This window comes from Centrocercus urophasianus, unplaced genomic scaffold (genome assembly GCF_019232065.1).
Source record: "Centrocercus urophasianus isolate 14NV4802_14NV808 unplaced genomic scaffold, USGS_Curo_1.0 seq_13, whole genome shotgun sequence".
Lineage (NCBI taxonomy): Eukaryota > Metazoa > Chordata > Aves > Galliformes > Phasianidae > Centrocercus > Centrocercus urophasianus.
In genome coordinates this window covers 10,262,329-10,288,835 of record NW_024884475.1, presented here as the reverse complement: position 1 = coordinate 10,288,835, position 26,507 = coordinate 10,262,329, and the positions used below count along the sequence as shown (strand labels likewise).

The window sequence follows — 26,507 nt, the reverse complement described above, 5'->3', positions numbered from 1 at the left end:
TGAACTTGCTTTATCGCAAGGAAAACGTGGCCTCTACTGTCTACTTATCATACTAAAAAGAGCGAACTGCAATAGCAGTAGTGGAGTTCATATATTGTAAATTATTCAAATATATATTTATGAAGCTATTTTAAAAGGATAATAAAATCTTCTTTATTTAAAAAGCAGTTAAGGCATTTATTGTAATATAAAATGGTTTCCTCCAAAGTTTTGGACTTAGGAGATGAGATTTCTTGATCAATATGATAAAATATGATATTCACATGAGATAATAAGATAAAATTAAAAGCAATTTGTGTGGTATAGAATTGATGAATAATTGAGATGAGAAGGGACATCTGGAGACCTGGTCCAGCTGCCTGCTTAAAGTAGGGCTTCCATTGTAAGTGAGACGAAGCTGTTCAGAGATCTCCAAGGATAGCATGTCCTCACTCTTACTGGGCAACCTGATCTATAACTTAACTATTCTCGTGGTGAAGATACTTTTCCATTATGTCCCATGGGAATTTACCTTACAATTTTTTATTCCCCCTCTATCCCTCTTGTTCTTCTGCTGCGTGACTCTGAGAAGAGACTGTCACTTGTCTTTAAATAGTGGAAGACACTCCCTTAGTTTTCTTTTCTTCACTAGACTGTGGAGCTCTCCTTCTCTGTACCTGTCACGTGCTTCAGTTCTCCAGCCACAATCCTCTACTGGAGCACTATTTCAATTATTCAAAAAGTGGAATTTTGTATGTAGTTGTTAATACAGAGTAGTTAAAGGATAAATAGCCATGGTATATCTCCCCAACTACCAAGATGTTAGGAGTCTTGGTTTATCTGCTAATGTGAGAAGCTGAATGTGACCCGGAAACTTGAATTGCATGACATTTTGCCTTTGCACCTCATGTTCCAGTTCTGAGAAAAAAGGTATGAGAAAACTCAATTTGAAATAAGAGTGGAGGGCAGCAAGTGGTTGGTTGTAATGGTGATATTAAGTACAAACTCTAAAGCTTCGTGCTCCTGAAGAGGTGATAAAGACATGACTTACAGAGGGATGAGTACGAGTCTGTCTTTTCATTGAAGCAAGCACATTGCAACCTCTCAAGTTAAATGAAGTCTTTTAGTGGTAAGCAAAATTTAGTGCAGAGAAGAGTTTTCTAAGCAATTCCAGTTCTGCAATTAGGAATTTAACCCGTTGTTTATGAAAATAAAATTTATTTTTCCTTGTAGGCTTGTTAATGTTGGATAAATATGACAGTTGCAGCATATGTTGTTTTTTAGAAGCTGTGAATTCAAATCATGGAATTGTTAAAAACAAATAAATAAAAAAATCTTGGGTGTTTACAGTCCGAGGTAGGTCTGTCAACTATAGAAGTAGGAGCTTGCTTCCCACCAGCTAGTATAGCTGGGACATATCTGGGACAAGTGCCATAAAACAATAATAAAAAAAATCTCCTGGGTGGAGGCTGCGGACATAATTCACAATTCTGAAGAAACTCATTGCTTTAGTCTCTAGACTTCAATTCTGGATCCAATGCTGGCCAGTAATTCAGTATTTTTAATCGCTGACATGAATTTTGCTCTTTAAGTTTGTAAACTGCTTGAAGAATGCTGAAATAGGGAAGGTTGTTGCTAGGATAATCTGAAATGGCAGAGTTCTTGCAAAATTAGTTTTGGTACAGTCAGATGCAGAGTAGTGCATCAGGATATAAGAAAAAATAGAGCTTGGACTTAGAGTGGAAGGCAGATTTAGGAAGTCATTGTAAGATTGTTGGAGATAACTTTCTCAATATGTCCTTTAACTGAATTGGTATGGCAAAGAGGGCTCACAAGATTTGTTCTTCTAGCCAAAATTTCTGTCTTTATTTGTGAGTAGAACTTGGAAGACTGTTCTCTCTTCCTTTTTTTCTTCTGTCCCTTTGTCTTTTTTTTTTTTTTTCCCTCCCACTCTTGTCTCTGTCTGCAGACTTATCTTGACAAACTTGTTTTTTCTTCTGCAGAATGTTGGTTGGATTTTACTGGCAGTTAGCCCAGGGAAGCTGGGCTAGTCAGAATAAATATTGCTGGAGGAGTAGGTGGAGATCTACGAAACCTAACGCTAAACAAGAGGAGACTGATTAGAAACAGCTCTTTGGAGCCTGAGAGATGAGTAATGTCTAGGCTTGGAATGTTCTTGGATTCTTGGGGAGAACCTGGTGGTGTGGATGAAAAAATGCTGATTATTTGTGTATGTATCTGCATTCATTTAATCCCCAATCACTGTGCACTAATTTTATCAGTCAGGCTTGCCAAGTGACCTTTCCCTTTTTGGGAGAGAAGAACAAAATGTTTAATATGGCTCTTGAAAAAAAGTGGAGCGTTGGATTGATTATCCCAGAAACCCATTAGGTGTAAGACATATATAAGCTGTTTGCAGGCTGTCTGTAAGTAGTGTTTGAAGTACAAGTCAGAGAACAGACTGGCATCTGCCTCTGGATTTGTTAGCTGCTGTAGTTCAGATCTGGTGCCCTCACATCGCTGCTAGAGAAAATACTCTGAAAATCAAGTTAGTGGAGAGGACCTATAAAGAATACTGGAAAATAAGCATAATGAGATGTGTTGTAGGGAGGTCAGTCATTAACCGTATCAAAGATAAACGATCAAAGGGTAATATGATTGCTGTGCATAATTACTTGTATTTGGAGATTGTATTTGTCAGTAGGGGCCTGTTAGTCTTGTATACAAGATCTCAAATTGGACAAATTTAGTCTGGAAAAAAATGATGTGAGGAATAAAATGAAATAATCTGATACCATTTTCTGGCCTATAGTCCAATTCACCCCTCCCCATAAAATTTAAAATTAAACAGTTATAATAAATCAGAGCATCAAGTTTTTTTGATGCCTGAACTTTCAGGAGCAATCATAGGATTTTAAGGAAAGTATAAATAATGTTAGGATAAGTTAGACTGTAGATGTGTCTTTGGAATAAAAACCTACGTTTTAGTGTTTCTAAAGGTTAAATTCGAAGATCATAGAATCGTAGAATGGCCTGGATTGAAAAGGACCACAGCGATCATCTAGTTTCAACCCCCTGCTATGTGCAGGGTCACCAACCACCAGACCAGGCTGCCTGGAGCCACATCCACCATGGATTGAATGTCTCCAGGGATGGGGCATCCACAACCTCCTTGGGCAACCTGTTCCAGTGTGTCATCACCCTCTTGTGTGAAAAACTTCCTCGTAATATTTAATCTAAACCTTCCCTGTCTCAGTTTAAAACCATTCCCCCTTGTCCTGTCACTGTCAACCCATGTAAACAGTTGTTCCGCCTCCTGTTTTTACATTCCCTTCAAGTGTTGGAAGGCTACAATGAGGTCTTCTCATTGAGGTCTTCTCATTATTTTATGGCACTTCTCCAAGCTAAACAATCCCAGTTCCCTCAACCTTTCTTCATAGGAGAGGTGCTCCAGCCCTCTGATCATCTTAGTGGCCCTCCTCTGGACCCGTTTCAAGAGCTCTGCATCTTTCTGACTTACAGAATGACTTACAAGACATTCTTCACACAGAAATCATTCACTTTACACCAAAATACAACAAATGCAAAAACTCTGTAAAAGCACGCATATTCCTATCTCCTCTCTCTTTCTCTCCTCTCCCCTCCTTCTTCATGTTTTCTTCAGTAGTTAGTTCAGTCAAGAATTACTTCTTGTATTGCTCTAGTAAGCAGTTACCTCATAGCCTTTATCCACTTGGGTTCATTATGAATTTAGGCAGAAAACATTTAGCTGTTGTGGTCATTATCTGCCATTGCCTGCTATGAGGATTTTTATGCTTTACTATGCTGAACATTACGGAATTAAGATTGTGGTTGCAGTGCCTTCAATAAATATCTATTTCCGTGGACGTTCAGTTCTAAGAATTCAGAATAGGAAGCCTTTAGCTACAGGCAGTCATTTAATTTTTTATTTCTGTCCTTTTCTTTTGGAGTTGAACATAAAATTTTAAACAGAATGATCTTCTAAAACTATTAAAATAAACAGATTGTCTTGGAGGTTTACTGATTTCTTCTCCCTTTCTGCTTTTTCCATTCTCCCACCTCCTTCTAGATTCTTTGCTCTAGTCTTCTAGTGTGAAATAACCATCAGAGTCACTGCAAAGCTGAATGGTAATTAATAATTAAAGACAGATCCAGAGGAATGTATCTATAATGCATTGTTTTATGGAGGGAGGAGAGTGGAAGTTGTTATTTTTTTCTTTCTTTCTTTCTTTCTTTCTTTCTTTCTTTCTTTCTTTCTTTTCTCTTTTGAAGAGGAAAAAGCAAAAACTTGGTAGGTATTCTTAGAAACACATGTATTGCAAATTTCAGACTAAGCTGCTTGCTAGTCATGATGCCATTTCTCAAAATAACGCATCAGGTATTGAGTGTGCAGCTCTCACCAACTTGCTCATACTAGCCTGTTGGGCACAACCATAGCCTCTTAGATTTTCTTTGCTTTGAGGTAATTAAAAAACAAAAAAAAAGGGAGGACCACTTCAGGTGCTGGGATGCTAAAAACAATACAAAGGACTCCGAACCAGTGATGCACACCCTGCACTATTTCCCTGAACTACTTCTCTTACGGCTCTGAGGAGTGAGTATTTCACAGGGACTGACTGTCCTCCAAATACCTTAACCCCCAGAGAAAATGGGCACTACTTGAGCTGAATGGGAACCAGGGAATTTTCTTAAGGTGGAAGATGTTTTCCCTTCCTGATTGATGCGTTTCACTGGTAGCATTCTTACTGCCTTTTTATTTTATTCGTGAGAAATTCACATTATTTCCAGGTATCTGAAGGTTCATTTTGCACTTCTTTAATCTTTTTATATCCGTGTTCTATTTGGGCCATCATTTGGGGAAGGGAAAGGGAGGCTCCAGAAATAGTTGTCCATTGCTGTCTATTTGTTACCTTTGTTTCACCTTTTGTGGAGCAGGGATTATGGAGTGTTCTCCTCCTGGGCTGATGGGAAACCACTGTCCCTGAAATGGCAAAGATTTCTGTGGGTGTCTCTGAACTGGGTACTCTGTGAATGTGCATAAAAACTGAGTTCTAACTGTTGCTGATGTTCTTTCATTAAAATCTTCCAGCATTGAACTTTAACATTTATAATTTCTTCCTTCACATAACGTTAATAACAATGCTGTATTAATTAACTAATACTGTAATGCATTACATTGCTCATTTTAAATCTCAGAGCATTTAAGACATTTTGATCCGTATTTTTCCAGTGTTAGTCACAAAAGAGGTTGTCTTGGGAAAAGCTGAAATAGACAGAAATTAAAGGAGTCAAATGTTGTTTTTAAATGTATGGGCAGTATATTTTCCCCATGGCCTCCAGTCTTGTAAAATATGGGTGTTTTTTAATAGTTTGCTTTTTTTTTGCGTATTTTATGAACAGCAAATATACGTGGATGGAGATAATGTGTTGAGGTTATTTTCAGTAGCCTACTTCTACTCTCTTTCTGTCAGATATTTTAATTTAACTTTTATTTTGATTAAGAAATATTTATTTAAGAAAGAGCTTCTGATGTGTAGGTTTCCACTATAGGATAAAACAGCTTACATCATTAAATGTAACTTACATCATAAATATAACAGAGCTGTTCTATGTGGGTAGCATCATGTCCCTTATTTAAAGCTTAACTTAGTGAAGTTATAGGCGTTTTATGGAAAACATGGCTTGGCTTTTTTTCTTGTGCTTAGAATATGTGAGACTTCTGCAAATATTGGTTTTGTCAAAATTGAATCCTTCCCTTCGTGAAAAAAATGTCAAGATCAGATTTGATTTTGATCTGCTTAGAATAGGCTTAATCTAGATTGCCAGATTCCCCTAGACTCAAATAGATTTTGGATCAGACTCAAATTAATGGATAGGTAAAGATGAGGAAGGAGACAAACTGGTGACACACTGGAACAGGTTGCCCAAGGAAGTGGAGGCATTCAAGGCTACGCTGGATGTGGCTCTGGGCAGCCAGGTCTGATGGTTGGTGACCCTGCACATAGCAGGGAGGTTGAAACTAGATGATCATTGTGGTCCTTTTCAACCCAGGCCATTGTATGATTTCATGGTAAGGAGGAAGAAGAGCATCCCATTGGTAACAAGATCAAGCTCAGAAGTTGCAGTTGGATTTGGGCTATATCCTCTGCACTCTGAGTGTGAATGCCTTTTTATCATGGCATGAATTAAACCCCAAACTAAAGGAAAAGAGTTTACAAGAATTTGAAGGTTCACTTTTTTTCTCTCTTTAGGGATAAAGTAATTTCTGTAATAAAAGGACTGTTGACTTGTAAAGAGAGGGGACTGTGCTTTAAGTTTTGGAAATAGGCCACAAACAGAGACAATACTAATAATATAGAATTATATGGAATTATAAAATTACGTAGAATAACAGACAGTAAGAATGAACTAATTAGGAGAAAAGATTCGAAAATAAGCAGAAGTTAGTCTGAGATGCTTAGTATACTGAAGTACAACAGTGCTTGTTATGAACACTGTGGAGAAATTTTAACAGCATTACACTAAGTTCTGTAATAGCTTGATAGAAAACTTGTCATAGTTATGCAGACCATTTTGAAGAAATAGAATGCATTATGAAAACTAGTCTGCATCTTCTGAAACAAAATCTAGTTGCATCTAATTTCTTTTAACTCGTTCCTCAGATTTCCATTTTTTCCTTGACAGGAAACTGAATTTTTTCAATAGTGAAAGTTCTGCCTTCTTGGCACAGTTTTCATTGCAGATCAGTTATGAGCGTGGTACAGAAACACATAACGGTACTTCAGCCTTCCTAGCTCCGCAAGGTGCTGGTGTACTGCTATGTCACTAGTACCAGTACCAGCAAGAGGTCTGGATGAATTACATCTTGGATCATGTAGTACAAAAGAAGATCTTTAAGGTTCGTGGCATGCACAATTTATTGTCTGCTGACTCTGCTTCTCGATTTGCCATTATTTTTGTTTGTTGTTTTGCCTAGCTCTGCCTGGACTTCTTCCATGACTCACTTAGGCATGGATCCATTCAGATTTTCCAAGAGGCTGAAGCTAGCAGTGTAGATTTCTGGGATGAGTAGTTAATATGAAAAATGAAGCATCTCCAAAGGACTATGCAGATGTAAATGGGCAAAACAGTTCTCCAAGAGTGTCTGTCCCTGTGTCTAGGGGCTGGTATATTCTAAATTTAGATGGCATGAATCAGTGATTTATCTCTGACTCCATTTCCCAACTGTAAAGCAGAAAGCACTACTACCTTATGCTAAGGGAATTTTAGAAGCCTGTAATTACTTCGTTTCTGGAGAAAAGAGACATGAGAAGTTGTGTTAGAGATAATTGTTCTGAAGTGCTCTAGGAAAGAATTAAAAATATTTGCCCTCCAAGACTTGTGCAGCTAAGCTGTTGTACGTGTGCATTTATTTCTGACAGTAGAAAAGAGTAGTTCTCATAACATGAAAAAAATTTCTTAACATTTTTAAAACAATCTGGGAACACAGACGGGGAGACTAAGCGTGAAGGGAAACATTTCCCAGTACAAATTTGTTACAGAAAATTCTTTGCAGCCCTGACTGTAGCCAGCTTAATGCTAACATAGAGGAAGTGAATCTATTGAATGCCTAATTCTTTGCTGGAGTAAAATAAAGAAATATAGACCTCATTTATCAGGGCTTACAGTCTTTTTCTATCTGAGGGTCATTTAAAATATATTAGAGGTTTAAGGTTGAAATGCAAGGCTAATTTGAAACCTGGCTCTGAGATGACCGATTGTGTTAATATTCTTCATACTGCTTAGAAGTGACATATCTGTGATAGGCCAGAATTAGCCAGGGATCCCAAATGACATGGGATTGCCTGGTGAAACAGCTATTTCTTTTCACAGGTAACGCTGTATAATTCCACTTAGCTTTGATGACCCCATGGAGCTTGAAGTAATGAACATATAGGATAGAAGGGGGTGAGGAGGAGTCTTAGGAAACACAAAAAGCTGGCAAAAACTCTGCACTCACAGCATGGAGACCTTCTGGTTTGGCTCTGGGCTGAAAGTAAAGAACTCTCCAGCATTCCCCTGGCCCCTTCTAACATTTTCTCTGACATATTTGGCCTTTGACCAATTTTCCCAACTGCTCCCAAACCCTTTCTAATAGTCTTGTAACCCGGCTGGATGTTTCCTCAGCTCCTTTATGCCCTTTCTGTTGGCACGGATATGAATTTCTGCTGCTTCATGAATAATGTCTAAGATAAATGTACTTTCATCCTTCTTCCTCTCAAAGGGGTCATTCCCATTATTTTACCATAGCTGAATTCTGTTAATTTAATTTGAGGTAGTAGTAATTTGTTTTGAGTGTAGCCACAGGGAGTAGGCAGGTTTGGAATTTGAGGTAGTGGGTCCCCTTCCATGCTGTACTGGGCACAGTGTGTTGTTACTTTTGCTGAAATTAGTAAAAACTAGTTAAAAATTAGTTAAAAAAAAAATTAACAGGGAAAGTAGGAAATGCAACAATTAAAATGAAAGGCAGATGAGAAGAGATAACCTTCCACCCAGTAGAAGAATGAAGAGAGGTAGCACTGGGCCTGATCCATTCTGATGCAGAGCTGTAGTGTGGAGTGAATGGTCCTTGTTGTGAGGCATCTGAGCCCACCCCACAAGGAGCAGGACAGTGCTGGAGTACTGCAGGACCGTCTTTAGACAACACTTGAGAAACAGGCCAAGATATGTTTTTTGCTTTATTCCTGTTTTGCTAGGCAACCTCTTGACTTTGTTTTCCACGCTGGTTCTGTATCATTACCTAGGCATGATTTTATCTTTGCTGTAAGTCGCATTAAAGCACCTCTGAGTGTGTTAATGCCTTCCAATGCAACACGCACGCTCCATCGCACAAAAAACGCGAAAGAAATTTGCATCTGTTTCTCTTGTGTATTTACTCACCTGGGTAAAACTGTAATCAGCATGACCCTATAATTGCAAAATAACTGCCTTATTCTTTAGCATATTTGTCCTTGCATTATGTCTTTCAGGAGGAGTGTGCTGTTGTCTCTTTCTGTAGATCGCATGACCATATTTATATTTCCCAATTATATTGGACAAATTCAGGTACCTACAACATTCAGGAAATATTATGTTCAGTCCTTATTAATGATAAAAGGATATTAAACATTGTGACAGCATCTTGATGCAGCGTCAAAGACCTTTCCACCATATGCAGTTTTATAAAGTCTCTTTCCGATAGGCAGTTAGGTCTTATTTGAACACTATATCTCAGAGATAATTAGATGTAATATTGAGGTCAGTTAGGTTGATGCAGCCTCTGATAAATGGGATGTTATCTAGTACATTGGTGTTTAACCCCATGGTTCTTCTGACGAGAGGGCAGCTGCGAGGGAGAATAACCAAGATGAACATCTCTGCCAGCAATCCTGCGTCATATGAACAGTCCCTCCAGTGTGTGGTATCCTCTACAGATGTTTCCATATGTCTTGAATAATGTGTTTTTGGTTTTTTTTTAATAAAGAGCTTAATTACTTTTACATGGTAATAGAAGAAAATAGCTTTGACTTTGAAAAATGATTTAGTAAGGCAAATTGGAAGTTTACTTTCAATTTTTTGTATTTTACTATTGGGAAACAGCATTGCGTGACAGATTGGAAATACTTCCTAAACAAAATGAAATCTTTGTTCCTGGTAGAGAATAGTTATTTAACACTGATGACCAGAATGAATTGCCTACCCATAATTGTGGATTCTTGACTATCTGGAGGAGAGCAGAGATGCTTTAGATATATCTTCTGCAGATGTTGGCTGTTCTTTCCTTTGAGTTTTCATAGGAATGAAAAAGAACATTTAAACAATAGGTTTGCTTCTGCAGGAAAGATTGTTAATTCAGTTCAGAATATTAGGATATTAGAGGAGATAAGTGAAACGAATCTATATTTCAAACGTTTTTACAATTAGGAATCAAGCCAGACTGTTAAAAACTAGAAAAATATATTCTTGCTTCATTCTTTGGAAATTTATTCTTTTGGCATGTTTGCAGAGGTGACTTTAAGAGCTTACAAAATTCTATCTCAAATATTGCAATCCCCTAAACCACACTGGTAGTGGAGAAAATTGCAGTGACAAAGAACTGGAGGGTTTTGTCAGAGATTACTTTATTTTGGTCTCTTTGTAAAAGAAGTAAAACAGTCAAAGTGTTTCACTGTTTTTGAATTTGCAGATGTGATCTAGAATTTTGGGTCCTGTTACTACGTGGCTTTCAAATTGAGATCCTACTTGCTTGAGTGAGCTCTGCATCAACTCTTAGCACGGAAATCTCAAAGCTGCATCTGATGTCTGTAGAAATGAGCAGCAACAAGGCAATGTTAGAGTTGCAGCAGTAAAGATTGGCTGCCTCCATTTTACATTTACATATGCTTTGATTTTTAAGGACTACCTGATAAAAGTTGACAACACATCATTTTCTGTTGTACTGATGGGTCAAGCTGATTGAAACTGAAGTAACAGACCAGCTGTTTGAGTTTCTGTATTTATTGTTTGCCACTGTTGGAGACAGGTGACTGATTAGGATGGACCTCTAATGTGAACTGGCATGATTGCTTAAAGTTCTTAGATCTGAAGATTTTTCTTTTGAAGCTGATGACTTTCCAAAAGATGTATTTGAACAATGAACTAACACTTGACTTTGATATCAGGCACAGTCTCATTTATATGTTAGAAAGAATGACTTTTTTCCTTTTCTCATCACAGAATAGCTGAGGATGGAAGGGACCTCTGGAGGCCATCTGGTCCAGCCTCCCTGCAGGGTCACCACTGCTATAGAAGCTAAGGTTCCCTTGTTCTTCCTCTGATTTTTCAGACAAGGTACAAGCCTTGTCTGAAAGTTTTCATGTATTTGGGCATTCATAATTTTGTTTCATTGTAACTTTCTCTTGGTAGTATTTTTCATTTCAACTAGTAGCCTCTTCTCACAGTCCTAGGATCTCAGTACCTCCTTGACAAATGTGGCTGAAATCAGTTTACAGAGTAATATAATACAGAGTAGAGATGGACAGCCAAAAGCATACACATGTAATGCTATCAGGTAAACATAATTTTCTTCGGAGCTTGCACTGAAGATCTGACATGAATTGATGATGATATGAAGAGTTATTGTCTTCTGAAATTGGATTGTAGGCTCTTGATGGTAATAGGTTGTCTTTTTGTTCTTTGCTTCTACAGCCAGTGCTGACACAATGTAATAATGCTTCATACTAGCCAGTGGATTAAATATGTTATAAATCTTGAAGTTACACTTTAGTCAAAGTGCTTGCAGGGTTAATGTGTGAAGTACTACATTTAACATAGTTTTGAATCTGGAAATAATCAAAGCCAGGGCTTTCAAGTATATTCACTTATTCAGCTCCTCTGAACAGAAATACCTCTTAGAGAATAGGAATTGACCCACTGTTGTTTCTTGCCTTGAGATATGATTAAATGCACTGTAGAATTATTACTAGTGCTTAAAACAAGTGCAGTGATCTGGCCAGTGACTTCCTGCACAGTAAGTTCTCCCTTCTCCCAATGCAGCTTACTTGGAAGATCTCTAAATCTAACCTCCTTAAGTCTTTCATATTAAACCATGGTTTGCTTGTGTGCACTTTATTATCAGAAAGGAGTAGAAACTTGTACAGCGAGGTCTTAATAGCTTTAGTAATGATTTAAATGTCTCCTTTTTCACCTTTCAGCACAGCATTACAACAGGGTAAACTTAGATGCTTTTTTCCCACTTACTGCTCTTCCAGTGTAATCAAATTATTATGAAGTTGTTGATAATATTTAAGGCACTTGGTCCATATAATAGACTTGCAATAAATTTTCCTGTTAACAGCCTCTTGATATTTACTTTTCTCAGGAGTGTCTGTTTTATATAACAAACGTTAAAAATAATGTCAACCTTAACATGATGATCGAAGAGCCTGCCTGCTGCAAAAGTAGGAGTGTCTTGAGGGACCAGAGAAATAGGTGCTTACCTATTATTTGTTATGGGGTTTTTTTGTTGATCAAATGTCTGTAAGGTTTTGGGAGTACAGAGGGTGATAGTGATGAATTAACAGGTTGTATCTAGAACATCTTGATCACTCTGAAATAGTTACAATGAAATAGTTTTGGTTTATTAGCTAAAAAAGATGAATTACACAGTATTCTTGAACAAAACTGCGGCTTATGTTCCAGTCGTGCAGAGTATTAAGTGCCTGATCAAGTGACTCTCAGAAACACTTCTGATTTCAGTGAATTCATTCACATGAATGAAATTAAGCAGATGCTAAAAAGTTTGAAGGAACTTGAGTGTGTCTGAGCAGTATGTTCTCCTAGTGGCTATGGCTGTCTGAAAGCGTTTGCAGTGTGTTCTCACCTGCTAATAAACTTGGGAAAACATGAAAGCTTGCAATCATACTTTCAGGGGTACATTTGCAAGTATAAGTGTTTCTCTATTAAACTTCTGAATAGATGCCAAAAACAAATCTTCAAATCAGAAATAGAGGGAGTCGAATAAAGCTTAACCCACAAAAATCTTAATTTAGATAGATAAACAGGTATCTGTTGAAATTGGTCAGTGAAAAAAAAAAAGTGATGGAAAGTGCATGGAAAGAAAAGGGGCTTTCTTCTTAAGCCAATGTTTACCAAAACAAGGGAATCTTCACAGAAAACAAACAAACAACAAAATCAACAAACCAAAGATAAAATATATTTTTCCTTTGCTATTCTTTCTATGTGATATGGTGATGAAAAGAGAAAATTAAAATGGACTCCTTTAAAGGCAAAAGTTTGTTAGGAAATTATTAAAAGCACACTGTATGTCTTTAAGAGCAGGTGTGTATGGCAACTGTTGAATCATAGCCTGAACCACTGATTGAGCACCTGGGGAAAGGACCTGGTCAGCACTGGGAGCACAGGTGAAGGCAATTCAGCTGTGTGACCAGAAGGGCTGCAGCCTGGCTGCACCTCTCTTAGACCTCATTTAAGGGCTGACTGCCAGGGGGGAAGGATCTGTGGTTGGAGAGCCCTCCCTTGGGAGCCTAGATCTTCAGAGGTGGGTGAGTACTTTGTGTTTTCTTGTGGATATTTTGTCTCTTTGTTATAAGGCTTCCTGTATCACTGTTCCCTTGTGTTGATCTTTCTGATTCTTACGAAGTGCAGCTCTTGTTGGCCTAATCTTGCTGCAAAGCATTTTCAGAAGAGAAACAGAGGGAAGGAAAGCATTCAAAAAAGAAAAGATAAAATCCTAGCTTCAATTATTCATAGACACTATTATCTGCAGAATTGTGTGGTGAGACACTGAAACAGGCTGCCCAGCGAGGCTGTGGATGTCCCCTCCCTGGAAGCATTCAAGGCCAAGCTGGATGGAGCTGGGAGCAACCTGGTCTAGGGGGAGGGGTGTCCCTGCCTACAGCAGGTGTCTGGCAGTAGATGATCTTAAAGGTCCCTTCCAACCCCAACTGTTCTGTGACTCTCTGAATTTTCCTTTTGCTTTAGCTGTCTGTCATTCACTGAAAACCTAGTCTAGCCATGAAGAATGATTTGTTTTTACAAAAGATTTTTGGAAAAGAAACTATAACTCTTATGTTTGGAGAAAAGCTTTGAGCTGTAGCAGCTAGGGAAATGGAGGTTTGGTATGGGAGATCTCTGACAAATCACAGTTCTGCCTCTCTTTCTCACTCCTCTTACCAGAAAAAAAAAAAAACAAATCGGTGGGAAGGATGAAAGTGTAGAGGTATGGTAATATCTGAATTTCCATTGAAAACTTGCTTTGAATGCTCATTGCTTAAGACTTTAGGAATCCCAAGAAATTTATCCTCTATAACCTTGACCCATGTGGGGAAATACTAGCCAGCTCCAGCTTTAATAAAGAGGCACAGCTTTTGTGATGGCAGCGGGAAATTTTAATTTTCCTTTTTCTGTTTTTAATCTGTATGGTGTGACGTTATTCTTGTAAGCCTGTCAAGAAGCATTAAAAAACAAACAAAAAACAAGATTTTTTTCTTTTTAAAGAAAGAGCTGAAAAGTCTCCTGAATTGTTTGCAGGAAAGCTGACAGGAAGCTGGAAATGTGATGTTCTGTTTATTTCAGTGTTCCTGAAACTGCAGTGATCTTCAACAGTACTGAAAGGGGCAGAAGAGGCTGGGATCTGAGCAATAGAAATATAATCAGAAAGCTTTAAGACCCAGTAAGGACTGCTCCTAAGAGAAGTGTACAGTGTACAGTGCTCAAAGAATGAAGTAGAGGGCTGCACCAGGCATTCGGGTCATTCATCTTGGACCAAAGTACATTTTTATTTTTATTTGTATTTACTGAATTCAAATATCCCTAAATAAAAATCCCCTCAAAACAGAATTCCAGTCATGAAGCTTTATTGAGGCTTTACTCCTTTAGAGTTGGCAAATAAAATGTCCTTGGTGTTGTTAAAGGATGAAATGTTTTAAAACACCTTTATAACTCTTTTCTTAAAACAGGAGATGGGATTGATCAAGAGATCTCTGTTACTTTCTAAGTCTGTCTTTAAATTAAGAATCTGGTGAATTTAATTCTCCATTGTTGTTTAGCTGCATTCATTTGAGCAGTCCATGGCTAACAGTAGTGCGAGCTGGTAAGAATGATACTGTTACTCAGTTGCTATTGTGCTTTGAGCCTCTCTCCATTTACAGGAAACCTGAAATCTTTCACTAGATTAGAAGTGTGGATGAACTGTTGGTTGCCATTAAAGTGGTAAAAATGCTTCCTATTGTGGAGGCTCATTAAAATGAAACCATTGAAACAAGACTCTGCTCTTAGAAATGATGCTCAGAATCCAGAGATCCCAAAGACCATCACAGTTTTGTGAAATGATTGATTTTTTTTTTTTTTTTTTTTTCTTTGGAGTATTTATTTAATGTGGGTAGAATACCGTAAAATCGTAGAATTGCTCAGGTTGGAAAAGACCTTGAAGATTGTGAAGTGAAACCACAACCTAACCATAGTACCCCAACAACCTTCCGCTATATTATGTCCCTGAGCACCACATCCGAATGGTTTTTAAACGTATCCAGGGATGGTGACACAACCACCTCCCTGGGGAGCCGATTCCAGTGCTTAACAACCCTTTCCTGATAGGTCCTGAAGTTTTTCTCAATGTCCAAACCTAAATTTGTCCTGGTGCAACTAAAGGCCATTTCTCCTTGTCCTATCACCAGTGAGAAGAGACCAATCACGCTGTGGCTGTAAGCAGCTTTCAGATACTGGAAGAGAGCAAGCAGCCTTCTTTTCTCCAGACTAAACAGCCCCAGTTCCTTCAGTCTCTCCTCACAGGGCACATTCTCCATGCCCTTCGTAAGCCTTGTTGCCCTTCTTTGGACCTGCTCCAGCACCTCAATATCCTTTCTGTACTGAGGTGCCCAAAACTGAACACAATACTTGAGGTGAGGCCTCACCAATGCTGAGTACAGGGGCAGGATTATTTCCCTACTCTTGCTTACCACACCATTCCTGATACAAGGAACTAGGGTTAGAGAAGCAAATAATGGCATTTACTTCTCAGAATTGTGGCTTGGATGAAGGCAGCTATCTTGATGTGTAAGAAGGCATTTTCCTATGTATGACTGCTATCAAATGCAGTTTATGATTACCCGAAAACCTTTCATTTGAATTATGTTGAATAGCAGTAGTTTTTTGGTTTGATGGGTGCAGCACATAGATGGACTGGAGCTGGCAAACACTACAATGAGTGCACTCTTTGTGTGGAGTCCTTTAATGTTACGGGTGGGTACTGAGAAACAGAAATGGCTTATTGTGAATGTGCTTCGCTGATCTTTCCAAGTTCAAAGCAGGTAGGTTGAGAGTAACCTGATAGGATCTTCTGTGTGTGGTAATAATCAGTTATGAAACACTGGACTTTCCCTGTGGTAGAGTAGTTTCAATGTATACCGCTGTAAGTGATCTGAATTAAATTTACAGTTTTAGGACATAGAGAGATAAAAAACATAGGCTTAGTAAGTTCAGAATTCAGTCTTTTCATGAATATGAAAAATCCTCATATCTTCCCTCTTCTTCTTTTTTAATCTCATGTAGCTCAAATATGTTCTTGCATCTCTTTTTAAAAAAAAAAAAAAAAAAATTTCCTAGGTCAATTTTTGTGGCATAAGAATTTCAGGTCTTCTAAAAGCCAAGATCTGAAATGTTTTCCTTAATAATTAGAGCCAATTGATGCTCCCAATAGTGAAGTTTCTTTCTTTTTCTCCTTAATTGCAAGGACCAGCAATATGCTGTAGTTGGGATGCTGACAATAGAGTAAATAGCCGACCTGATGGAGCATGGTTGGGTTGTGGCCAGGACTCTCATCAGTAGATACTCCCTCTCAGTTGGGAAATGTTTCTTTTGGCTTTGTAAGCCTTGTAGTAACCTATTTAAAAGTAAGATTTTTTGTCTTGTTCTATTTTAAACCAAGGCTATACTTTTACAATGCCTTTTCATCAAATTCCTAAAAAAGCATCTGGTAGATGCATTTCCTTTGAGAATAAGAGAGATTAATATTGTTTGTTAATTAATGAGGTTCTGCTTTTACTTATTAAACATACGTCTAGCAATACATGTTATGAATTTGTTAGGCTACAATCAATCTGTGACTAATACATTAGTTCAGTTTTGCAAAATGTTGTTTTTCAAGATGCCATGTATGTAGCACCTGTAGTCTGGAATTCTCTTACAATCTCCAGTGTACATAGACCCAAGCTTTGAACTGTTGCATAAATGTGGCATTAGCGTATTAATTGTCTGGATAATCAAATGAATGCCTAAAGTTGCTGTTTGCTAGAGATTTCACCTGGTGGTCAGGAACAGGGGAAGTGCCAGCTAAGTAACAGCATGGTCTCAGCTGCTGGAGACTGATGTTGACCCTGCATTAAAGAAATGTAACAGCTGTGCAGAGAACCACAGGTTCTTCCAATTCAACCTCAGTGGGGTTGCTATGGTAACTTGGGGATAAGAAGCACTAATATGGACTGGCAGCAAGCGAGGGAAATCTGTTTTAAGTGATCTAAATATAAAACACAGCACTCAGCTTGATACATCAGTCATGGACTAACACTTGACATTGACCAGTGAATTTGTCAGATGCTGAATGAATGGAATATCTGTTTCTTACTGACTTTTCTTGTAGGCTGTGTATGTTTTGTGGATTGGATTTGTTAATATGTATTTAGATACTGGTAATCCTGATGAGTAATTACAGAGTGCAAAGCCTGTTCTTCAAAGGAGAAGAATACTTTTAGGAATAAAAAATTTACAGACATTATAGACACATTTTTGATCTTGTAGAGAAGACCCAAACTCATTTTCTGTCTTAATTTATATGTGTAATCAAGGTTAATTGCTATTGTTTAACACTTTGAGCTAATAAATAAATGTGTCCATAGATGTCAATGACAGTTGCCTCCCTTAAATTGGCAACCAGTTTGGTTCTTTCTGCTGAGAAGGTCATTCAGATTGCTTTGGGGCTGTCATGTGGTAGAGGGATTTATGTGACCATTCCGACTCCACTGTGAAGTGAAAGTCACCTGGTTTGCAGAAAGCTTCAATTGCTGAAATCACTCTCCTCAGAAAGAGGAAAAAAATCCCATCCAGTCAGTCTAAAAGTAAATCCAGTAACAAATAACAAAAAGAAAAAAAACAAAAAACAAAAAACCCAACCTGAAATGCAGTTCAGATTTTCAGAATTCACCTCAATATTCACAAGAGTAATGCTGCCCATTTTCTACCTCTGTTTTATTTATCAGTGTATGTTTATAAACGTGTTTTTATTGTCTTTTTAGGTGATCCTGATCCTTACCAAGTACTATCATACTGACATGGGAAAAGTGCTGGAGAGCTCTTTGTGGAGGTAAATTTTATGCTTTTCCTATAACTTCTATCTTTTCTCTGAGTTTGTCTCTCTCTTCCTGTAACAAGTTGCTGCTGGATTCATCTAACTACTTTTTGATGTTAATATGGCAGTATGACCCAGAGTCTCAGTAGTACGTATTCATTTTCTTCTTTAAATGACCTGCAGTTCCGTATGAAAGAGTTCGAAATGAATTTGCAGTAGAGAAACAGTTGTGGAGTGTGTAAAGCACCTTCCCAGTGCCGCTTTATAAGAGGCAGTTTGTTTTCTTTCTCATAGAAATTTTACATTGAAGTTACCTGAAGACGTTCGGTCCCTTATTGTGTTGTCATGTGTCTCTTGGAAGTTTTTGCAGTTCTTGAGTGCTGTATTGTGGGTAATAAGTAACCCTGATTTGGAAGGAGTCACAATTGTCTGGATGAAATACAATACTGGTGCTGGCTAAGTTGTACGTTATGAGAACTTGAAATATACAGTAATTCAATTAAGATTTCTAAATTGATTGTCACGTTCTTAACGTTTGTGAGCTAGAACATCAACATGCTTGTTGTTGTGTATGCACAAATTGTGTTATCAAACATTAATCAGCACAAAAACAAGGCTAGGGTAAGATTATTACGTTAGTTTAACATCATAGATGAAGATCAGTACTTTCCTGCCCTGCTGTCTTTTTTTTTTTTTTTTTTTTGCTAACATACCTGCTTCAAGCTTGCTGACAGGAGATGAATTACTGTAATTACTCTGTGGTTATGCATATTGAGATGACTTGTTTTTTCAAGGTATATGGCTAACAGGTACCTACTTTGCAGAGTTGTGTGCCACCTGAATGACTATAGCGCAGCAAGCATGAACCTATTCAAAGTTATTTAAGTGCTCATGTGTTGAATGACAGCTCTTAAACCAAACACCTAAAATTTTCTCAGGTGTCCATTTTCTTTTGCTAGATAAGCTTTCTGTGTTCTGTATAATTTTCTGTGTATCTATATAAATTCTACAAGAGATTTTCCTGTACCCATTATGTAGACCTGAAAATTGAAAATATATCCCTGTTATCAATAACTATAAAGTTGCTTCAGTGTTTGCAATGGAATTTTGCTAGGTTATTTATAGCTCTACAGGTATTCTTGAATTATTCTGCCTGGATATCTAAGCAGTTGTTACAAATGACAGCAGACATGCTTGAGAATTTCTTGTGTAGCCAGTAAGCTTCAGGTCTAGAAACAAATGGGTGTTGTAATACATTGTGACTTTGGTACCTGTAAGCTTCATGCTTTCCCAAAAGCTCGTATAGAGACCTTACCTTGCATCTGTGTGAGAAAATCTGATCTGAACATGGTGCATACCAATCTTGTTACTTCTCTTGAGGAAGGCTGTTTTATTCTTGTGGGATTTCTCATCGCAGCAGCAGATCTTTGCAGTACCTTGAGAGCACTTAATATTTGCTCAGGATTGAGCTTTTTAGGGTTACTGGTGGTTCCTTTGTTCTTATCCTTTAATCTTCCAACCTGGGAAGTTGATTACATATTTGTTTCTGTTTTAGTTTTTGTCCAACATCTTGTGCAAATAAGACAACAAAATAGAAATTCAGATTCCATCAGAATTATGTAAGCATATATTGCTTTCTTGTTAAATGCCTCCAGCCTATGCAGCATATGCAATATGTTTCAAGTTTTGCTATCCACGCTTCAGTACAATCTATCATGGAAGTCTTTTAAACTTACCCAGCCTGACTCCTCAAAATAAACTCTCTACTCTTTCAAAAATAAACATAAAACAGGCTTCAGATAATGTTGCTTTCTTTTGAGAACATTACTGCTTTAAACAAGGTCGCTCAGACCTTGCGGACAGCTGGTGTGAAGAAGAACTGATGTGAACTGCATTTGAATAAAATTGATGCTACGTCACGTTATAAAAAAAAAATCAGGGCTTTCTCCTTATGGGGAATGGATTTACCAGATGTTTTGGTTGTTTAGGAAACTAGGATGGGAAAGCTGAAAGGAAACAAGCACCTAAGATTTGTAGTTGGGCAAGAGGTGGTAGCTGATCCATCCCTAGATATGTTCTGTGTTCACCTCCTGCCTCTGCCCTTCGGAGTGCGTAAGCTGAACACAGATACGTCAGATTGTGAGTTAGAAAGTTTGTATATTTAGAAAAGCGCAGACAGGGCTAACTGGTGCAAAAAAAATCAAATAGTGCCTGTCTCTGTTGAGATGTAGCTCATTATATGTAGAAAATAAAATAAATACTGAACGCAGCTGATTCTGAAGTCAGGGAATCTTTGTATTTTTTTTCCTGTGTTACGAGTTTGGGTGTGAATTGGTGAAGCTCCATGTTTGCTTGGAGAACCATGACATGGTGTTTTACTCATGCTGGCATCCTGCCCAGAAGGAACAAAGCATATGTTTATTTTTACGCTTTCTGGTTTGTTTCTCTCCTGTTTTTCTCTCATTTGCATCAGAACAAATATACAGTAAAAATGGGTGTGAAAAATGGCATAGGGTTTTTTTGCCAGTGGATAAAAACCATTAATCTTGGTGAAGTTTCTGTGCCCCAGTGGGAATGGACTCTGTCCTATTATTTCCTGATTCTGTCCTGTGTTTTTCTTCTTCCTGTCTTTCACAGCTGCACCATAGCAGACAGTTAATATTCTCTAAGCGAAGATAAACTTGTTTTATAACCCAGTCAGTCCCCACCAGGTTAATTTTTTAACGTTGTTTATCTGCTACTTTTATATCGCCAATCTCTAAATTATCACAGCTTGGCATATATCAGTCCTTTTATTTCCTGCAAAAACATCTTTCTTTTCTTCCTCTAAAACATGTATCTACTTCAACTCCCTCTTTCCTCCCTCACACAGTTGTTTTTTCTTGCCATCTCTGGAACAAGGAGTGAGAAGGGAAGAGTAACTTGGTGGTTATTTGTTCAGAGATGGTTGTTAGTTGCTGTAGGCAGACTTTGCAGAGTAATGCAAATGGTAGAGGAAAAAAATAAAAACAGCCTGAGGTACATTCTGGTGGAGATGTGGAGACCTTCGTACAAAGAAGAGAGGTTTTTAGAAATGGAGCTGAGTGACAAATTTCTGTGCTTTTGCAGAGCTTTGTTGGTTTATATAGGTGACTTGTATCTATTCATGTGGGTCAGCTTTCAGGATTGGGATGCCAAAATATTGTCTTGGAAACTTACTGTTAGCTAATGAACAGTAAAAATGGTGTTGGTTAATGCAAGTCTTAACAACTTTGTACTAGCAGCAGTTATCTCTGGTTACAACATTTATGAATGCATAAATCTTGGTGGAAATGTATAGTTAGAAAACACCAGTGTTTCTGTAGTCAGCTATTTCTGATACTTTGCTAATTTGCTTATTAACTGTTAATGTAGGATTAAATTGCACAGCTATTTGACTCAAAGTAGGGAAGTAAACAGAGATAACATTGGTTGTTTCTTGAATATAAAGCAACTTAGTGGGAGGGAATAGAACACTGTTCAGGTTTATTTTAAGAGTTTATGAATTACAGTATATCTTGAGGGCACAGGTGGGTTGTCATGTTAGGCCTTATGAACTTAATGAAAAAATGATGTTCCAGACTAAAACTTCAAATTCAAATACTAAAACTATGTTCACAAATTGTATGTAGTAAGGATTCTTTACATTTCAATGCTGCTTACGTCAGAGTCCACACACATCTTTAAACAATGTATTTAGCCTATGGAAGACCTCCGTTAAAAAGAGCATTTAGTAAAACAGATACTTGAGCATGTGCTTCCATATGCCTTAAGGATCTGTCGGTGCATGAATATATGAGTGCAGATATTTTGCAACCTCAGGTGATTCTGTGCACATATTGCACACTTGCAATTTATGTGCATGTTCTTCAATCTTAAAATCAAATATTTTAACATTAATTTCGTAGACACTGAGAAACTAATACTGCAGATGCAAGTTAATCATCATGAATTTCTTAAAAACAGGTGTGTATTATTTTCATTTTATAAATTGGGGCAACTGAGATATGTGATTGCTGTGGGTTGTCCAGCGATTCAGTGTGGTGTGGCCATGGAATTGCCTTCCAACCCCATACTCAGAATTCTGTTTCTGATATGAATGCAGCCTTCTCTTCTTAACTTGACCTAGGCAACAAATAATAGATGCTGCTGATGATTGCTAATAAAGTTTTGATTGCATCTTATCAAGCATAATGATATGGCAGTGCTAATGAGACATGCTGCATAATTGCCATTGTTCCCAATGGCATCCCCATGTTGTTATTGTTTCACCATAGCAAAACAAACTGCATTATTTGTTGTTAACTGCAGTGTTGCTTCTTCTCAGCACTGCTTCCTGAATCCTAGTTAGGTCAGTTTTCAGAAATGTTGAGGTATTTTGTGTTGTGAGTAATGGTGTTGCTTACTCAAAGGCAGCTTGAAGAGGGAGCAAAGTAGCAGTGCTGGGAAGGGAGGTTGTGAGGGTCTAGGTCAGCAGCTGAGAGTGCAAGCAAATATGAGCCTCCTTGACAGCATGACACTTGGCAAAGCACAGGAGGTCAGAAATTCCTTTACACATGGCACAGTTGCATCTCTCAGCACCCACAAAAGCCATGTATTCTGGGCAAGATCCAGTTGTGTAATCCCACTGCCTATCATGAGTGATCAATGCACAATGGTGCTCTGGGCGTTTAGACAAAGGCAAAAGCCTGTGCTAAAGTTAAAAGTCAGACTGGAAAGAGCTGGGGAGTCTTTTTGAGGTAGATGCAGTGAGCAAAATATCACTCAGGAAAGTAAAACTTCTGGACTTTGTGTGGCTCAGTCAGAACGACTGTAGGTACTTGTTTCCATGCTCTTGAGATTTGTAAATGAAATTTCACCTGTTTCCTGAAATTAATTTAAAAATAAAAAAATAAAAATAAAAATCAACAATATAAGATGTGGTGTCCCACTCAATTTCTTTTGTGATGCGAGGTGCTGTTTACTAAGGGAGTGACTGTTCTGCAGCAACTTGCACTTCCAGATGGTCTTATATTGTGGTTCAGCTTTGAAAAGTGACTTTGTAGAAATGACCCTGAGGGATCAAGTTATTGAGTCTATGATTTCCATATCAAATTTGCTTTCTTACCGAGGAAAAACAATGAAAAGAAATGGTTTTCTAATTATTAGCCCAGCAAACTCAGCTTGGGATCTAATGTCTAGCTGTGCTTGCTCTGGCTAATGCATCGTCCTGAGTAATGCGAATTCTGTAGCCAAAATACACTGCCCTCAATTATTCTGCAGCTCTTTTGTCCTCCTATTATATCCTTGTTTACACCTGTTCCACTGCAAAAAGGTTTTGGGCAATGCAGTTCAAAAACTAGTCCTTCAATTAGAATTCTAATCTCATTATTGAACAACAGATTTTTATGCTGTCTTTGATCATATTACCATATTCACCTAATAACATTACTAGGAATTTCATTATCTTTGCTGCAGTTTCTGTCTTGCTAATACTCTACAGTGTGTCATTATGAGTTGAGTTGTGCAGGAGTGTTTCTGTTTTATTTTGGGCATTTAAAATAGGCTGTAAAACCAGAGTTAGAAACAGAATGGAGTAGACTTCAGTCTATGAGCAATGTTTTACTGTGGTTGTCAGGTAAGAAAAATAAATAAAAGACAAAGTGAAGGGAGCATATCTTGACAAGCTTTGAACATGCCAGATATTGAAGAGATGATTATTAATCTTTGTAAGAGGCAGCTGTATTGTTGACAGTACAGATGTACTACTTAGGTGTGTATTCTGATAGATATGTGGCTTGCTGTATTCTTTCCTGTGAGCAAGACCTAACGCATTGACAAATAACCTTGTTGGTACCTTGGCTAATCCTGTTGCATGTTTTAACTGTTGCTTTTGGCCATTTGTAAAAACAAACAAAAAAAGAACTTTCACTTTAGATGCAGATATTGCGAACTAGTATGCAAGAGTGTTAGGGTCTGATGTTCGGTGAAGCCCTTTGAATGAGATGGATGCTGGATATAAGGAAGCCCTTTTGTATCCTGTGTTAATATAGTTGCATCTTTTGTGTATTTTGATGGCTGGTATGTATGAAGGTCTGAACTGAGGGGGAATTAAACTATGCACAAGCAAATAAAAGCTACTGGAGAAGTCTCCCTAAAATACTTTCTTAAATAACTGTTGTTCACAGATGGCAGTGTTCTGCCATAACTCCTCTTTCAAGCCTTCATCTTGGAGTGATGATGTTGATTTCAAATGTTTGTATGTTTCTAAACTAGTTTTTGAATACACAAACATATGACATATGGATTAAAACCCATTAAGAAAGCTGAGATTTATACTGATAGAAAAAGGCCTTGGCTTGCAGTATGCTTGTGTCTGTTGGAGCTAGATGCAGCATGGCTGCTGAACAGGTTAAGTTTATCTTGAAGAGTGGCAATGTTGATTTTATTTTTTATTTTTTAAATTTTTTACCTGTCTCCTTAACTGCTGGAAAGGGAGTTAAATCAGTGTAAGACTTATCTCACAGTGAGTAAATCAGTTTATTCAGAAAGAATAATCATGTATTTAAAATGGTGTACAAATCATGTCCCGTTGTTTGAGAAAAATGAAGTTCAGTCATAGAATTTCTGATTACATTAACTGGAACTGGTATCTCAAGACTTTTTGGTGTGGGAATTGTCCCATAATGCTGCACACAGGTTCTTGTTTTACATGAATTTCTTTCAGCTGGGACTGATCATAATAGAATAAGTAATTTTTCTTACCCCAAGTCCATCCAGGTCAGTAGTAACAGTAAGTTCAGAAAAGGCATTTCACTGCCTTCTGCTCAGCTCTCTCATGTTTTTTTTTTTTACAATTTTTAAAAAAAAAAAAAAAAAAAAAAAAAAAAAAAAAAAAAGGTATTAGCTTTCTTGCTAGTTTCAGCAGGCAGGTTTAAGAGTTTAAGATGAGGAGTAATGAAACAATGCCCTTCTATGCATTAACCATCTGTGGGGTTAGCAATTTTTTTTTTTTTTTTTTTTTTTTTTTTTTTTTTGGTGGTTCTCATCCTCCCTCCCCACATTCTCAGAATAAGGAGAGAAATTTGCACTGGCATTGCCCATGATCGACTTGCATATGGTTGAACTGAATACAGCAGTCTTAAAGCTTTTATTGTGGCATGGTTCCTTTGTATGAAATTTGTGTGGAAATAGTTGAACCATCTTTTTATGTTTTTTTTTTTTTTTTTTCTGACTAATCAGAAGTACTTTGCTGCGTCGTCATCCATTAACTCCCACTGTCAGCAGGCCAGCACTGCAGGGAGGTGTGGAGCCCATAACCTAGGGGCAGATGGAATGACAGGTATATATACTAAGCAGTGTTTATTCTGCCCTTTTCAATATGGAATAAATAAGAAACTGCAATGAAAGCAGCTGGCTTCATTTGCTCGCTGCATTTTTATGATGATAAGTGAGATATAAAACCCTGAATGGGGTATGTTTTTAGAAACTTTAGAAGGGGCGAAGTCGTGGCTTAGAGGAGTATATGGTAAAGCAGATATGACATAGCACTCAGAACCTGGTGATCCTATGTGGTCCACCTTCCACCTACTTTGTTACCTTGTTTGAAGAGCCACCGTTCTTGTCCTTTCCTCCTTCTCATCTTTGCCTTTGTTTATTTGGAATAAAATAACTTGGAGAACTGTTTGTACAGGCACAGTAGGACCCCAGTCAGAGCTGTAATGCTGTATTGAGACAAATAATGTGAAGGACTGTAAAGCATAGGGACGTCTTGTGTTTTGTCCCGGAGTTTTTGGATTGAGCCTGGAAGAGACAAGAGGCCACAGTGACATACTGGGACCCATCCAGAAACACTTATCCGTGGTCTCACAACAAGTCAGCTAATATCTGCACAGGCAGCAAGATGCTTTTTTTCTCAGCTGCTATTTTGAAAATGCTGCTTTGCAAACCACAACTACTTCTCTTTACTGTTGGGCGCCTTGTGTCACTGATGTGGTATGTGGCATGTGAGCAGCTTCTCTAGTATGTGCTGTCTGTTCTAGTGCATCTCCTGCTAAATTATTGCAAAGTAATTTGGTTATTGGACCCAAATGAGTGAACAGCTGCATAGTTAATTATGCAGAATGGTATAGAAAAATGTAGCGTTAATGTTTTATACTCTTATTATCCCTGCAATATGGGATATACTTTTCAATGTGAGAATAAAGAGGCAATGTTTCCCACGTAACTTATTTATTAGGAACTTTGTAACGTTAGGCAGCTTTCTGTTTTAATTTGGTAGGGATTGAGAATTAAAAAAATCCATGCAGGGTAGATTTTAAAATCTAAGTATAATCCTATGTGCTGAACAGTTTGAAATATGGGTAGCTTGCAAAAATGAACCATGATAGTCTTGATTATTTTGATTTCCTGTAATATGAAAGAGTTCTTCTCTCCTATCCCTGCCACCCTTCATTGATGGGATGACTAATAATTGCATCAATCAGCTGAAACTGGTCCAGCTCTTTTTTTAACATGTAATGTTTTGTTTTGGTCCCTTATACTTTAGTTCCCTCTCTCCACTTTGGCTTAATTTCCTCCTGTTGCATGTACAGGGGGTTAGTAACTTTTTGCTTCGTATTTCCTTTTTTTTTTTCTTTTTTTTTTTTTT

At 37.7% G+C, this 26,507-nt stretch overlaps 1 protein-coding gene across 1 annotated transcript in view; it reads left to right on the top strand.

Annotated features, from left to right (window-relative positions):
• Positions 1 to 26,507, top strand: part of SORCS2 (sortilin related VPS10 domain containing receptor 2) — a 510,780-nt gene that overhangs the window by 162,525 nt on the left and 321,748 nt on the right. Inside the window, exon 3 of the mRNA XM_042811760.1 lies at positions 17,808 to 17,875. Within this exon, the coding sequence (XP_042667694.1) occupies positions 17,808 to 17,875 (68 nt within the window). The remainder of the gene's footprint in view (positions 1 to 17,807; positions 17,876 to 26,507) is intronic.